The 16,155-nt window shown below is 36.9% G+C and overlaps 1 protein-coding gene across 9 annotated transcripts in view; it reads right to left on the minus strand.

Moving 5' to 3' along the window:
• The window catches only part of MLLT10 (MLLT10, histone lysine methyltransferase DOT1L cofactor), a 121,878-nt gene that overhangs the window by 63,716 nt on the left and 42,007 nt on the right, over positions 1–16,155 (minus strand). For 7 of the 9 annotated variants that reach the window (XM_021387932.1, XM_021387931.1, XM_021387938.1 and 4 more), the window contains 2 exons: positions 14,902–14,997; positions 3,131–3,226 (listed from right to left, as the gene is read on the minus strand). In XM_021387932.1, coding sequence (XP_021243607.1) covers positions 3,131–3,226; positions 14,902–14,997 — 192 coding nt within the window. The remainder of the gene's footprint in view (positions 1–3,130; positions 3,227–14,901; positions 14,998–16,155) is intronic. The other 2 variants (XM_021387939.1, XM_021387935.1) reach the window with 1 other exon arrangement.

Genomic DNA, 16,155 nt, shown 5'->3' on the forward strand with positions numbered 1-16,155 from the left:
GTTGGTTTTGTTTTTTTCTTGGGTTATAGATAAAAGACAACAAAAAAAAAGTGATAACCATGTTTTTCTGGATCTGGTAACCTATACACATTTTTTAACTCACAGTAAAAGCTCAACATCCCAAGGCTCAAAATACAAAAAAGGAGTTTTTATCAGGACTAAATAAAGGGTTGGTGGTTCCCGTGTAGGAATTATAACTATAATTAAAAATAATATTCTCAAATAAGTAACAGAAAGGCCCAAAAAAACCCTCATCTGAAAAGGCAGAGAGAAAAAGCCCAAGTTATTCCACTCCTTAAAATATTCAGTACCTATGTCCCAAATGAAAGGTGAAAAAAATGCCAGTATAGCATTCAGAGGAGTTCAGAATTTCCTATTTCAAACTTTTTCCAACATAACTGATCCAGACAAAGCGGTGCCTGCTGAGACATCCCAGCGATGCACAGAGCAGCCTCTGCGGAGGCATGCTCAGAACGGCATGCAGCCATTGCACTGGAGCTTCAGTAAAATTGCTTCAAATTATATTTTACAGAACAACCAAACAATCCACACATACTAACTCACCTAATGTAAACTCACAGTTTTACTATGCGGCTCTTCATGAATATAACTTAAGAAGTCGCTCATCCAGATAAAAACACACTCCAAGGCACCACCTGCATAAATGGTCATTACCACTCTTACCACTAAGGCTTTCACTTCTTTAAATAGGAAAAGATGAATTCATTTCGAATTCCAGCTCCCACAATAGGAAGACTGTGATAGCAGAAGTGATTATAAACAATGATAACAATGTGTTCACTGCAAAGACAGACTGCTGTGAAAAAGACAGCAAGTTCAAATCAATTCTGACAACACTATGTAAAGAACACACAAAAGTAGCATAATCAGAAAATCTTCTGAAGCAAATGTTATTCTCAGAAGAAAGCAAAGCTTGTCAAATTACTAAAATTTCAAATTTTTGAGGAACACATTTTTGAGGAACACAGTATGACTGCATAATTTAGAAAACCAAATGCACGTAAATTGTGTCAAAGGGCCTTGGGAAAAAAAATTAAAAGAAGGTATCTGAAGAAACGAGCCACAGAAAAATCACTTCCAAACAGAGAGCAGACATTTAAAGAAAAAAAAATCACATTTGGTAGCATCAATAAAATATAACAACCATAAAAAGGAACATGAAAATGCCTAGACCATTTAGGTAGAAAGAAACAGAGTCAGAAGGTACACAACAAAAACAAACAGAAGCATCGCTGTTTCAATTCTACAATGAATACTTCTGTATGTTGTTTTGTTTTTTTTTTTTACCATTTCAGTTTAAGTTCTAGCATTACAGACAGCTTTTGTTCTCAGTATTTGCTCTAGTTCTACCTTGCTACTAGTTGCAACTTTTTTTTGGTAACACTATTACATATATTAACACATTAAATATATTTAATGATTTTTGAGGACTATCAAGAGGCAAGGTTTAGATATTCAAAGAACAGAAAAATGTTAAAATGTTCACATTATTTATAGATTTAACTATATAAACTGACTTGAAATACATACATATAGTACAGTTAATCCTGATTAACAACTGCATGGCTAACAACTCAGCAACGTTTTCATTTTTAACTTGCATTAAATAGTCAGAGGTCTGTTAAAAATGTTCTTTTACTGTTGTTAAAAGTGGTATTTTACTCTTGTTCATCTTAAAAGGGGCACACCATTCAACTGCACACTTCAAAATTATGAAAAACCATTAGAAAAGAGCTTAGCGGAAAAACAATCCAACTCCTTCCACATTAAAAGCATACTCTAACAGGTAGGACTTACAAATGACCAGTATTTCAACATATTTTCTTTAACTCTTCCACAATTATATGGTAACATCCCTTGTTAATAAAACTTTTGATGATGATTGTGTCACAGATGAACAAAAGGGATACATACCCAAGAAAGATAAGATCATACATAGCATAAAATCTAAACAAAAATTGTACAGTCTACAGGATCTTCTCATACAAGAAAATTCTCTTATAAGCTATTTTAAGAGTTGTCTGAGACACAAGAGGAAGAGGTTCCAGACAAATTAATTAAATGAAGTTTAAAAAAAAATCACATGGACCAGTCAGTATAAACCAAGGAGTTCTACAGCCATTTCAATACAAACCCATCATACCCCTAACCGCACACTAATTGCAGCATCTGATCACTCTTAAATCAAAAGAGCAAAGCAGTACATCGACTCTACTTTTTATTTAAAAATGAAGAAATACAGAATTATTGTGAGATGCAGAAAACCACTGATTAGTAGGTCTCAGTCGATTCATCATTACCAAAAGAATACAGCAGAACCAGAAATAGGACTAGTCTATCAGAAGCATGAGTCACAAATAATGATTTTAACAGGTACACATCCTCAGGTCAATGCTCCTACTACCATGAACAGAAAAGTACACAAAATGTACTACAAAGCTTGCATTCTTGGTGACGATTCTTGAAATTTATACCATTTATTAGTTGAGAGAACTACAGGGACTAGAGAAAGCTGGTATTTCAATTGTTTTACCCTGTCCTGATATCGTCTCAGTATACCATATGCAAATAAACATGTTTGTTGAATACTACATCTCATCAGTCAAAACAAGCTTCAGCATCTTTCCTAAAGAACAAAGTACTCTCCGTACTGATGGCTAGTTAATTCAGCTGTGACTCCCTGACTCGGATGTCAAACATTCCCATGCAAATGGAACAAATGTTTCCCAACTTTAAAGAGAGAAAACTTACTTCTTAATACTGCTATGCTATTCTGACACCATCATTAGTATTTTTTTTTTTTAATTGGGGTCAGGGGGATGAAAGAGGCAGATTACAGAAGTTACTCTTTTGGAGTATAATCAGAATAGTTTTTATAATCTACCTCTGTACATTGTCCTCTGAGTTAGGTATTTGCAGCAGGCTAACAGGAATGAAAGAACACAGAACCTAACAGAGTAGACTGATAAAGCTAGATGGCTAGACTGTCATTTTAATGCTCTTGTAACAGCATTGTTAACACATAATGCTCTTGTAACTCCAGAAACATTATGAGGCGTCAGCACACATAACTGAAGTGAAAGAAGAGTAAAAAAATACATCAACTTACTTTCTCTGTAGTTACAGTGAGAGATGGAACCAAGGACGGTGACGACTCCGACTGCTTCTTATATTTTTGCTTGTGTTTATCTTTCTCTTTATATTTCTGTAAGTCACAAAAGAAAACAGCTTCATCTTTAATGTTAATCAAATGATATCAAAATTTAAGAAAGACAGTAATAACTTTGGTCTTGACTAATGCCTTAAATTTTAAACAAGGTATTTTTTATAATAAAAGCAAACCAAGTATTTATATTTGCTTTCAAATTATACAAACTGGAATTCTTCTAATAACTTATCCGTTTTGAATCCACTGTTGCTAATACCCATCTTGCCGCTAAACGAGCAACTGAAGAAACTGGATTAAAAAGAAAGGTATCGACTGCTTCTCTTTCAAAGGTCTATTTGCATTTCCACACCAAATATCCCTGTTTTCATGCATTTCCACACCAGCACAACATTTCTGTCAGGATACTGCCATAAATTACTGGAAAGCTTTAGCTTTGGCTCCACTATTGGCATCCCTATGCATAAGAACGCCGAATTTGATTTCAGGGTCATTCCCCAAAAGGTCCATACAACATACACATTGTTAATGAGTCCTCCATGTTAAACTGAACTAAAAACTATACAAATCAAGTGTCCTTTCTAAAGAGGCTAAGCATTTTATTTTTTAATCGCAACATGAAGCACTGGCAGTATGAAAAACATTGTGCAAACAGAGAAAATAATTTACTAACCCAAAGCTTTTAAAGTACTCTGGAAATATTTCATATTGGTAGAAGTTAGTTCTTAGAGGATTGAACATTCAGACTCCAATTTTATTTATTAAAATAATTCAGCAGACAAATACAAAAAATAGTGAGTCTGACACAATTAGCAATTCAACTTCAAATCCAGTAGGAGTTTAATATTTTCACTCATTTAATGAAAAGCAAGTCCAGAGAGCCTCATTTTTCTAGGCATCATAATATGAAAAGTCCACGTCAGAAGAGAAACGGCAGGCATGAGAGAAAGTTATCTGTAGGACACTAGGACTCAAGTATTTTGCTACTTTAATGATAAATTATGTGAACTATATTGCATTAAATTTCATGTACTTGCACAAAACCCAGAAGAATGGTATAATTTTATGGCCATTTGTTCAAGATGAGTACATCAACAGAAAAGTACTGTAAAAATGCATATACATGGATTGACTCCTACTGAGCCACTGAAAACACTGATTATCTTGAAAAGTTTAGGTAGACACTTAGAAGGTATACACCTGAACAGCGTAAAAGTTACTACTAAAAGTCAGTAGCTACTCTGAACTTTGAAAACGATCCACGGTGACCTTCCCCCAACTATCAAACAATTAGCCAGGCCTGAAAAAGAAAACTGAATTTGTTCAAATGTGACTGACTGCACAGCCACTCTTACCAAGTACCACAACAAGATGTAATATGTGCATACTCTATTCAGATATCACCAAGTATCAGCTTTCTATTTCAGTCACAACAGAAGAAATACCAGAAATATATTTAGTGGCAACAGACTGACAGCATAGGAGAACAGGTTCTTTAATTCTCTAATAAACTACAGTCAGTTAACTGACAAGCTACTTGCAAAGTCTGGAAAACAAATCAGGATTTATCTTTACCTTAATTAAGTATAAATACCACTTGACTTTGAGAGATCACTTAGTCTTCAACTAGCTCCAAACCCATTTAATTCAACTTACAACCCAATTTAGAGATGAAGCAAATACAGTTCAGCCAAGAAAATTCATAAATAAAGTACCAAAACGATCTTCACCAAAATGTCACGCAAAAAACTGTACATGCCAGAATACAATACAGAAAGTCCTTATGATTGTTGTAAAACTTTTAATGACTCAAAGAAAGGTTCAAGCGAGTGGTGGGGATTTCTGGGTTTGTTTTTTGCTTCCCTTGGGTTTTTTTTTTTTTTTAATTTGTTTTGTTGTTGTTGGGCTTAGGGGTTGTTTGGGTTTTTTTCATTTTCTGTTTTGCCTCCATATACAGATGTGACAGTTTTCTTCCCATGTGCCTTTTAAATAGAAACCCGGAATCTGCCCTTTCTTAACAAAGTGTACAGGTTTCATAATTACAACAACGTATGCCACAAAGTAGGATTTTAAGTTTTGAACACCTAACATAAACTTGTTGAGAGAAGTTTAGATCAGAGGATTTTGCTTTGTTTTGGAGAGGGGACTGCTTGTTTCAGGCTTTTTGGACCTGGAAAATAAAAACCTGGCGGAAGAAAAAATAAGGGAAGAGGGATTCAACTGCATTCAACTGCACTGCACAGTCTTCAGTAATTTCTTAAATGTATCAATTCAAGAAGTGCTATCCCGCACTGCCAGAATACAAGCAGGAATCAGGAGAAAACAACATCTACCCCAAGATTCCTGTGTTATCAGATCTGTTGCAAGCACAATAAAGAGTTGATTCAAAAGCCTTTCATCGGTGCTAGTTGCTCAGCTTTCTGTATCATCAGTGAACACGTTCAGATAAATTTAACTGTTTCAATGAACTATTTCAGTGAATCCTAAACAAGCCTCGAGAATGAAGTCATGAAATGGAAACCGAAGCCACTGCATAAGTTTATTTAATTTTCATTATTTTACTAGGAAATTCAAACTACCCTGAAGAAATTTTTATAATTTTGGAACAATGAGGCAATGACTTTATAATTCTTTAAGATGAAACTTTGTAGCAACATCAATAAAGAACAGGAAACATTGAAATGAACATGTTTTACAGTATCAGTTGACTTCCTTCTTTTACTTCTACCATTATTTTTGTCTGAAAGACAGTGAAATGTAGAATTCTGATCAAAATAACAGCCAGGAAGACTTCAAATTACATTCTGTAATGTACTGGAATAACTTTGATAGTATTCTCAATACAAACGGATTTGTCGTGAAGAAGGAAAGAGGGATGGATACAAAATAGGAAAGAAGGGAAGGGATGCACAGGTACATAAAATAAACAACTTGAACAATCTGAAAAGAACATGCTTTAAATCAAGCATGTTAAAGCGTTAGCATCTCATCAAATCTCTCTCCCAGATCCAAAATATCAATACAAAGTTTGCTAGGACAGGTTTCCAAGGTGCACACAGATGGCACTGGCAGGTGTTGCTGCAAGATGCTGGAAGGGTGCACCACCTGAAGGCCTTTTACATATGAAGATACTGACCACAGGAGGCCTGATGTTCTTTGCTCTATATTCCCTCCTTCTTTTAGGTTATACCTCCTCTAACAAATCATACCTCCATTTTTTCCTCTTTTCTTGTTTTTTCCTTTCTAACAAAAATTCTAACATCCTACTTCTGAACGTGAATTGACTCCAGATGGAAGTTACATCAAAGTAAAGAAAAATTCACTTGCAGGAAAACCTTTGAAATGAATGCTCAGGTTTTACACAGATAAGAATAAATGTTTCAACAACCTGCTGAGATGAAGAGCCTTAGCTTCCAATAAATTGACTCTTTGCAGTTGCACACTCATCTCACCATAAAGATGAATACATAGCATAGCAAGAGTTCTAAAATATTATTCACTTCTTGATCTGGAAAAGGAGTAACAAAGCAACATGAATTCCCACAACATTTAACAAATATCAAAACTTCCAATCAAGTCAGTCTGAAAGGACACACAAGCCAATGATCTTTCCCACTTACAGGAAAAAAAAAAAACAGCTGGTCCTTCATGGCAACTCAGTGCACACTTCACCTTTATCAGATATGCTTCTCTGATCACTCGTAGCTCCCAAGATACCCATCCTGAAAGCCACTCGAAACCCACCATTCTAGAGAAGGCACTGGTATCAACTGGCTGACAGCAGAGCAAATCTTCGACACTTTTTTTCAAGCAGAAAATAAATACTCTTAACAAGGGCTCTGACTGGCAGAGTATTCCCTCTGTCACAAAAGCCATGACCTCCAGTGCCTGTGGTTGTCCCAAGTTTTTAGAGCGTATTTTCAAATCTAATTCCCTTAGTGATTCTCGCAAGCAAAACCATCCAGATGTCTAAACAGTTATTTTTCAGCCACTGTTTTTTCACTCCCTCAAATAATTACAACATATAAGAATGTCCTTTTATCAGAGCACTCTTACTGTTCTTTTGTCATTCATGGATTTTCTGCACCATCTTTCCATCACTGAAGCTTGAAAATCCACAGCTATCACTATCACAACTCATGTCCTTCATGAACAACTGTGTATTGCTCCTACTAATCCCTAATACAAGACCTGCTTGGCTCTTATTTGCGACTAGTAGTTTTTAGTAATATAGCCATAACAATTCCAGAATGAAAGATGCCCACAGTCCACACGTTTCACATTCAAGCCCTAATTTATCTTGTCTTAACAAGAACAGCTCTCACTCAGGTATCTATCATTTTATACAGTATAAACCACAGCAGGAAAACTTAATGCAGTAGCAGCATTGCTACACTCACAGTGGTAAAAGAAAATACACAAGGGGTAGTTTACAAGATGAGGCAGAACATACTGGCAACATTATTTAAGCACATACATACTCATCCCTAAGCACGAAACCTGTTACTAACTGCCAATCCTCGACACTGTCACTTGAAAGACTCAAAAAGCTCACTTCAATACAGTGATCACGTCAGTTTTAGCTGGCAATCAAGAACTGGCAAGAAAAATTGCCAAAAAAATCCACAGCTTCCCTTTGGTACAAGAGTAGCATATAACAAACGCAGAATGAACTACTCCTCTTTCAAGACTTAAACTACAAGCAGTGCTCCAAAAGCAGTGCCTCCTGCTTCATTTTGTTGGCCCACAACGTCAGAGGTGAATGTCGGTGGTATGGCAGTAGAGACTGAACCTTCCAGCCAATATTCCATTACATTTTGTTGCCATGTGACAGATGGCACCAGAGGGGCAGGATGACAGAATAGCATGATGTGGAAGTGCATATGAAGCAAAGGGGTGGAATTGAATGCCTCCATGCAGAAAAAATGGCACCCACTGACATTCATCGACACTTGGTGAACATTTATGTAGATCAAACAGTGGATGTGAGCACAGTGAGGTAGTGGGTGGTGCGGTTCAGCAGAGATGACAGCAACGTGAAAGACAAGACACGTTGAGGGTGGCCATGAGATTTCTATGAACACAGCACACACAATCTTGTTCATCGCTGGCAAAAATGCACAGCTAATGGTGGTGACTGTACTGAAAAATAACGTTTTGTAGCTGAGACTTTGCTCTATCAAATAGTTTTACTGTGCTCTTTGTATCTGTTGTAGTTTCCATGGAAATAAATAGGAATCATTACTTTTGGAGAGACATACACGTGTTCCTCTTGTTATTTAGACAGTTTCATGTCAATGCTTAGCAGTGGATACTTAGTTCTATTCAGTTTATAAAGTAGGAATTCATGAACTCAAAAAACTGGTGCAAATTAACTGAATTAAGGCAACTATTTCAGGACACCTTTCTGAGAGCACAAGAGCTTTCCATTCCCCAGCATAAGAAATCAAGCAGAAGAGGCAGGAAACCAGCATGGCTGAAGAAGGAACTGCTGGTCAAACTGAGGGAGAAGAAGGAAACATACAGGCAGTGTTTACAAGGATACGTGGCTTGGGAAGAATGTAGGAACACTGTTCAGACATGCAGGGATCAGGACAGCCAAGGCACAGGTGGAACTGAACATGGTGAGGGGACGTGAAAAATAACAAGAAACACTGGTGAGAAGAGATTGGCAAAGGAGATTGTACCCCCTCCGATAAACAAGAAGGTGGAACAGGCTTCAGCAGATACGGAGAAGACCAAGGTTCTTTGCCTTGGACTTCCCTGGCAGTCAGGCTTCCCACACCTCTCATGTCCCTGACCCTCTAGGTGGGGGTCAGGGAAGTGAAATCCCTCCCACTGTAAGAGCAGAGCACATCCGAGACTGCCTCATAAGACTGAAAGTGTACAAGTCTATGGGCCAGACAACATGCATCCCAAGGTCCTAAGGAACTGGCTGATGTGGTTGCCAAGCCACTCCCCACTATATTTGAAAGTTGTGGCTGTCAGACAAAGTCCCCAGTTAATGGCAAAAGGGAAACATCACTCCCATTTTTAAGAAAATGAGAAATAAATCTAAGACCAAGGGAGCTACAGGCTGGTGAACATCTCATCTGTGCCTCAGACGATCACGAAGCAGATCCTCCTGGAAGATATGATACAGCACATACAGGGTGAGGAAATGACCTGAGACAGTCAGCATGGCTTCACCAAGGCCAGATCGTGACTGACCAATTTGGAAGTCTTCTAAGATGGAACAACAGTACCAGTAGACAAAGGAAGGACAAGTGATGTCATCTACCTGGATTTCTGCAAGGCCTTTGACATGGTCTCACACCACATTCTAATCTCTAAATTGGAGAAATACAGATTTGAAGGCTGTACTGTTCAGTGGATTAAGAATTTGTTGCATGGTCAAAGCCAGAGGGTTGTGATCAACAGCAATATGTTCAGGTGGAGGCTGGTCACGAGTTATATCCCCCAGAGGTCTGTCTTGGGACCAGTGCTCTTCAGCACCTTTCTCAATGACATGGCTGTGGATGCCCCATGCCTGGAGGCTTTCAAGGCCAGGTTGGATAAGGCTCTGGGCAGCCAAATCTACTGGCTGGCAACTCTGTCCACAGTAGGGGGTTGGAACCGGATGATGTTTGAGGTCCCTCCCAATCTAAGCTACCTATTATTCTATTTATTGTCCATGCTCACCTTCATTTATTCCTATAAAAAACTGCAAGTCTGTAGAACATACGTTACATACTATGAAATGCTACACTGTCTGCGAGGTAGCTTTAAAGATACCATTCAAATATATGTCAAGAAATACGCAAATACAATGGCAAACAAAAGGGATACATTTCATTTTCCTGGTTCAGTAAGCTAAACATTCCAGTTCACCTTTAATTGCAAAACTCGGTGTCTGGTGAACAGCATGTAGGTACAACTTTATTTAAAAAAAAAAAAAAAAAAAAGAATCAAGAATACCTTCTAGGAACAGCTGCAAGTCAAACAAGTCAAAGAGTCACAAGTCAAACAAAGTCAACATGTAGTACTAATAATTGTGGTGTAATCTAGAATCCAAAGCAAATAAGAAGAGTATCTTAAAGCACCATTTACTTCTACATCTTTCATAGTTATTGTTACAGAACACAAATATAGGCAGATACATTGCTCAAATGGAAACAAAATCAAGCAGTAAACTTAATAGCCTATTTTTAATATTTTGATAACATTTTGTTTTTAAATTACTAACAACGTCCACTGCATAATTTTCTCAAATAAGAAAGGTGCAACTCACTTCAAATTTCAGTTTATTTTTTACTGTAGTTGTTCGAAAGTTACTTTCCTCTATCTTATAATGCGGCCGAGTACCAACACTAAGGAGTTAAGCAAAGGACACTACAACACATTGAGACTGAAGAAAAAAAAAAAATCAAAAATCAGTCAATCCAATAATGCCTTTACTTCAAAGTGTTTGAAAACTATTGATGAAACTAAAGTAAATAATGTCATAAAAATGAATAAAATATAAAGACTTAATAATATATGTATATAATGGCTATTTTTAACTGAATCCCTTAACTTTAACTGATCCTTTAACTGATCCCTGCAGGGTAAGGAGGCAATCTGAAGAAGCAATGTGATCTTTCCTTCTGAAAAAAAGTCTTTTGATGAGAGTGGAAAGAACTTACTACAAAAGCCAAAGTGAAATAGTTTCACAAAAGAAATAAAAGAGCAGCTAAGGCTCCTCTATACTACTCTCTCAAGTCCTTCCTTACACCATTCAGCTGTGCCAGCATTAACAGACACAGATTGTTTTTCTTTAAGGGAAAAAAAAGTAAAGTTTACTGTAAGGAGAATTTCTAAATTTTGCTAGCCATAGAATTCTTGTTGTATAGTTTACAGAGGCTATTACCACATTGTAGCAAAGAGTTATAAATGTCTCTGTCCTAGTCCATATATATCAATGCACTTCTGATACAAACAGACTTTTGGCTGTTTCAGTTGCTAAAAACTTCTTTTTTTAAAATTAATAAACACAAAATGCCAGTAAGCTTGCTGAATTTTCCACAAGTGCCACAAAACATTTCTGTGACACAAAGGTTGATCTCAGATATTCAAAACCTCTGCTTTTGTTCTTTCCAAAGATATAGCTACTAGGAATATCAGCAAAATAAGGTGTTCTTCTACAGCCTCCTGTTCCCAGAGTTTTTCCCCAGAAACCTTGAGGTAAACATTTGGGCAGTGAAAAAAGGGAAATTATAGCAGAATGTCAAGCAACATACTACCAATCCTACTTAATAGGCACACAGACTCATCTCTAATCATTTCTAAATAACATCTCCCCTTAACAACTAAGCATTTTTAGCGCCACAGTAATCAGAGAGTAACTAAGCTATTTATTCTGTAGTTTCAAATTGTTCATTATAATTAAATTATACCTAAGCTTCTTAGTTGTTTTTTTTTATTGTTACATCTTTACACATTAACTTTGTAAGCACAGTGCCCAAATGAGACTAATATTTATTCTGAAGGAAAACAAATCTTTTCAACTCAGTGTTCATTTACAAAAATGACAGCTATCCATACCAATATTTTCAGACCAACCCATTCTTACTGCAAAATAATGCTTTTTAGTATTGATTTCCAAAGTACAAAAATGAAAGACAGTACAAAAAAACCCTCCCTAAAACTCTTTATTTATATAGAAATAAAAGCATTTACAAGCAAATACAAGCATTTACTCTGAGAACAATCAAGATTCCAAATGGATTTGCAGAAGAGAAAATAAGAAAAGTCACCCTAAATAATTACCCTTCTCCTCCAACAAAATGAGTCATCACATGGAGATGATCAGTACAGAAAGGACATGGAGGTGCTGGAGCAGGTCCAAAGAAGGGCAACAAGGCTGGTGAAGGGCTTGGAGAGTATGCCCTACGAGGAGAGACTAAAGGAACTGGGGCTGTTTAGTCTGGGAAAGAGGAGACTGAGAGGAGACCTCATTGGTCTCTTCAAATACTGAAAGGTGATTGCAGTGAGGGCGGGGCTGGTCTCTTCCCAGTGGTGACAGGTGACAGGACAAGGGGAAATGGCCTCAAGTTGCGCCGGGGAGGTTTAGGTTGGATGTAAGGAAAAACTTCTTTCCAGAAAGGGTTGTTAAGCACTGGAACAGGCTCCCCAGGGAGGTGGTTGAGTCACCTTCCCTGAATGTGTTTAAAAACCGTTTGGATGTGGTGCCCGGGGACATGATTTAGCGGTGGCTTGTTAGAGCAGCATGGTTAGGTTGTGGTTGGACTTGATGATCTTGAAGGTACCTTCCAACCTGAGCAATTCTATGATTCTATGATTCTATCAGTTTTACCTTATGAGCCTCCGTATGGGAACCGTGAGGTCACAGCCTGAACCAGTGACTGAGCACCTGGTGAAGGGACATGGCCAGCCCTGGGAGCACAGGTGGAAGCAATTCACCTGTGGGACTGGAAGGGGCGGACCCCGGGCCCACATTTCCCTAACCTCATTTCAGGGCTGGAAGCTGCAAGGGAAGTATCTCTACTCAGAGATTGCCTCCTTTGAAGTGTTTGGTGAGCCCTAATCTTCAGAAAGAGGTAAGTGATTCTTTCTTTATTACTGGATTGTGACCTCTGCCTTTCTTCAGTGATCCAAAACTTGTTTAAAGCAGCTATATCTGCTAACGCCTGTTCTTACAGTCTCCATACCAAATATGTTCCATTGACCAATATTTTGCAAAGCATCGATCATTTGTTAACTGCTAGACATACCAGACAAAACTCCAAAACAGAAGTTTGTCGCCATGAAAACTTCAGTGATTTGCAAATTCTGAAAAGTGCATCTCTTTTCTACCAAGTAATGGTTTAAATCATCAATTAATTTAACTTAAAACAGCACCTTATGATACAACATATAAAGCAAATTAAACTTGATTACATGAAGATGCTATAACATGCTATGAGAACCTCTGAACATCAGTCCAGAGGTAACTGCATTAAACAGTATTGCTCCACCTGGTACTACAGGTCACATAATCTGGAGTACAATGTTTCAGTTCATGAAAGGTAGAAGAAACTTTCAAATCCTATTTATGGCAAACTTATCATAGTTGCAGAAAAGGGTCAGGAGCTGCAAAGGAAAAACACAACACTAACAGTTTCAAGAAGAGCTCAGTACAAGAGAAGCCAAGCAGTTGGCAGAACAAACAGAAGATACATTGGTGTTCTCAAGCGACTTTAGAGATATTATGGCCTGAATATAGTATCTCCAGTCAAAGTCACTTTTTTTAAGTCACTTTTTTTCTTTGCACAGGTCAGACAAGTGAAACAACTCAAAGTTTCTTCAAATTCAACTTTAACATTTTGTCAATTTGAGTAAAAATCCATGCATGTACTTTTACAAAGCATGACCTGCAATACAATAACAGTGAAAGATTAAGCAAATTAAAGAAAAATAAGGCAAATATTAGTACAGCTTGAACTTGCAGGTAATACTGTAGTCTCATTTAAAATTGTTTCCTTCAATACCCACGTTGCCAGGAAAAGAAACTGCCAAGAATTCATACTTGTTATTTTCAGTCACATTTTGATTTAGAGGTACTACTACATGGCACTGCACATACTGCTTCAGCATCAGATGAAAACAGAATATACACCACTACTATTAACCAGACCTAAAGGCATCTTTTTAAAAGGTAATCCTGGAACAATGAAGATCAACGCTCACCCAGAGTAGAAGTAAGCTTGAAAACAAATCCAATGTTAAGGAGACTAGTTGCCTGAAGACAGGCATTTGTCACTAGCTCCTCCATATAATACACGATTAATACATATTTTCAGTACATGTTTTGTTTTGTTTTTTCGATTTTAATGCTTTTCTATAATCCAAGTCCACCCATACTCACAGAAAACCCTACTAAGTTAGCTGTATAGGATGAACACAGGTAAGCAGTTCTGCATGTATTCTCAGAAAGGGGGCTAAAAAAAAAGATTCAAAGCTAATTTGTATTATTGTGTCACTGTCTGTTCTTTCTTTGTGTAATATTTAGATGAAAAATTTCCCATAGACAACTACTGATCCACAGCACTAGAAATGTGAAGTAACTGTCACCATAAATTTAAAATTCATTTTTAATAGATGTGAAGGCAAATTCTTACAAGAAGTCACCAGTGATAGAAAGTTAGCAATTGGTTTGCTACCTTTGTACCCTTACTGGAAAAATCCCAGGTGTATTACAAGATATTCTGCCACCACGGTGGATCTGATCACCAGTACCATTAAAATGTGTCAACGTGAGATCTGAGATTCTTGATAAGGAAAAACATGCAACAAACAAACATAATGAACTAGATATTGATTACTCAGACATTTGCTGAAAAAATATACTCCCTTTGTTCTTTCCCTCCTAGTCAGAAAGACTACACAAAAAATAAAAATCTCTAATGGAAAAACTAAAGCAAATAAAGCTGCACGGAAACAGCCTTCCCAATAGACACGTTTCACTGTGTATCCCAAAACTAGCCCTAAAGAAACAGGAAAAGGAAGGCACACACACAAACACACCTGAAGATGCTTCTTCTATGGATCCTAGAACCCCTAGCTTATCACCTGTGTTATCCAGCACTTCAGGAACAGTGTTTCCTTCATGCTTTTCAGCACAAGCTAGATGTTTATCAGAAAGTTCTACTATTAAGCAGATGTGCCACATAATTAGCAACGACAAATCCACTTACTTTTTTCTCCTTCTCATGATGTTTATCCTGAGAGTGAGAGGAAGAATCACTTAAACTTTGATCATATGACCTATTAGATCCCCGTTTGCTCTTTTTCTAAAAAGAGAAAATATATTTATGGATATACAAAAGGAATCATTTGAATGAATAAAAAATATAAAGCATTTCAACTGATAAAATGCCTTACTACTTGAAGAAAAAAGAAGTTCAGTTACAGAAAGCCTGACAAATGACACTAGTAAAATCAGCAAGACTACTGAATGTACATCCAGAAGATGCTTATCCTTTTACTAACTTCTATACCTCCCAGTCAAAACATTTTCAACAAAGAAAAAAAGATATGTCATCTTCTAAAGGTTAAAAGATGCTAGACACATTTTCAAGTTTTCACAACATAAAACAGAAAAGATGCTGCTCAAATGAAGAAGTTGCAGCACTAACACTGTCATATGCCTGAAATGCAACGTGAGGCAGTTGTTTTATGGCTTCACCATTTATTACACAAGTGACCTCTCTGCAGTATTTTCATTTAAATTGTGTTGTTTTTTTTAAATAGGATACAGAGTGCTACAATTGTGTCATAAGCAGTACACAGAATTTTTTCCTGTATTTCCATAATGTTCAAGAACCTAGTCTGAAACCACAAATACTTTATGCTAGCCAGTGACCAAAATGCGTATGCCACTGTATTGTAACTGAGGTAGTTCATAACTGAGTTGTATAAACAACTTCAAGTCAGTGCTTTTCCAGCCAAAGTTTTCAGTAGATATACAACATCCATCATTTTCAGTAATAGATAACAAATACCTGAATTTATCAGGCATCAACAGTCTCAATATCTCTAAAGAAACACTAGAACACTAGGATGATCTTTGCAGCCTTTACTGTTCTTACCACCTCTAACGGCAAGCTATCATGACAAATACGATGCTGTGTCTTTACTATTACCTTGCGTTTTAAATAGTCGTACATGTTCTCAATATGCCAGCTGCACTAGCACATTAAAATCAAATGTATAAAAGTGTAGAGCTTGCCTTTACCACTAAGTAATGCATATTTTTTTTCCATATACTTAGCTCAAAATTTATTTTTTTTTAAATAAACTTGAGTCTAGACTGACTTATCTTCATTATGAAACAAACTCAACTATATTCACAGAGCTAACCTCCCCGAGCTTATAATCTAGAAATCTAAAATGGTTCATTGGCTCTGTTTTTACCTCACTGCAACTTGAGCAAGTCTCCAAAATATTCA

This window comes from Numida meleagris, chromosome 2 (assembly GCF_002078875.1).
Source record: "Numida meleagris isolate 19003 breed g44 Domestic line chromosome 2, NumMel1.0, whole genome shotgun sequence".
Lineage (NCBI taxonomy): Eukaryota > Metazoa > Chordata > Aves > Galliformes > Numididae > Numida > Numida meleagris.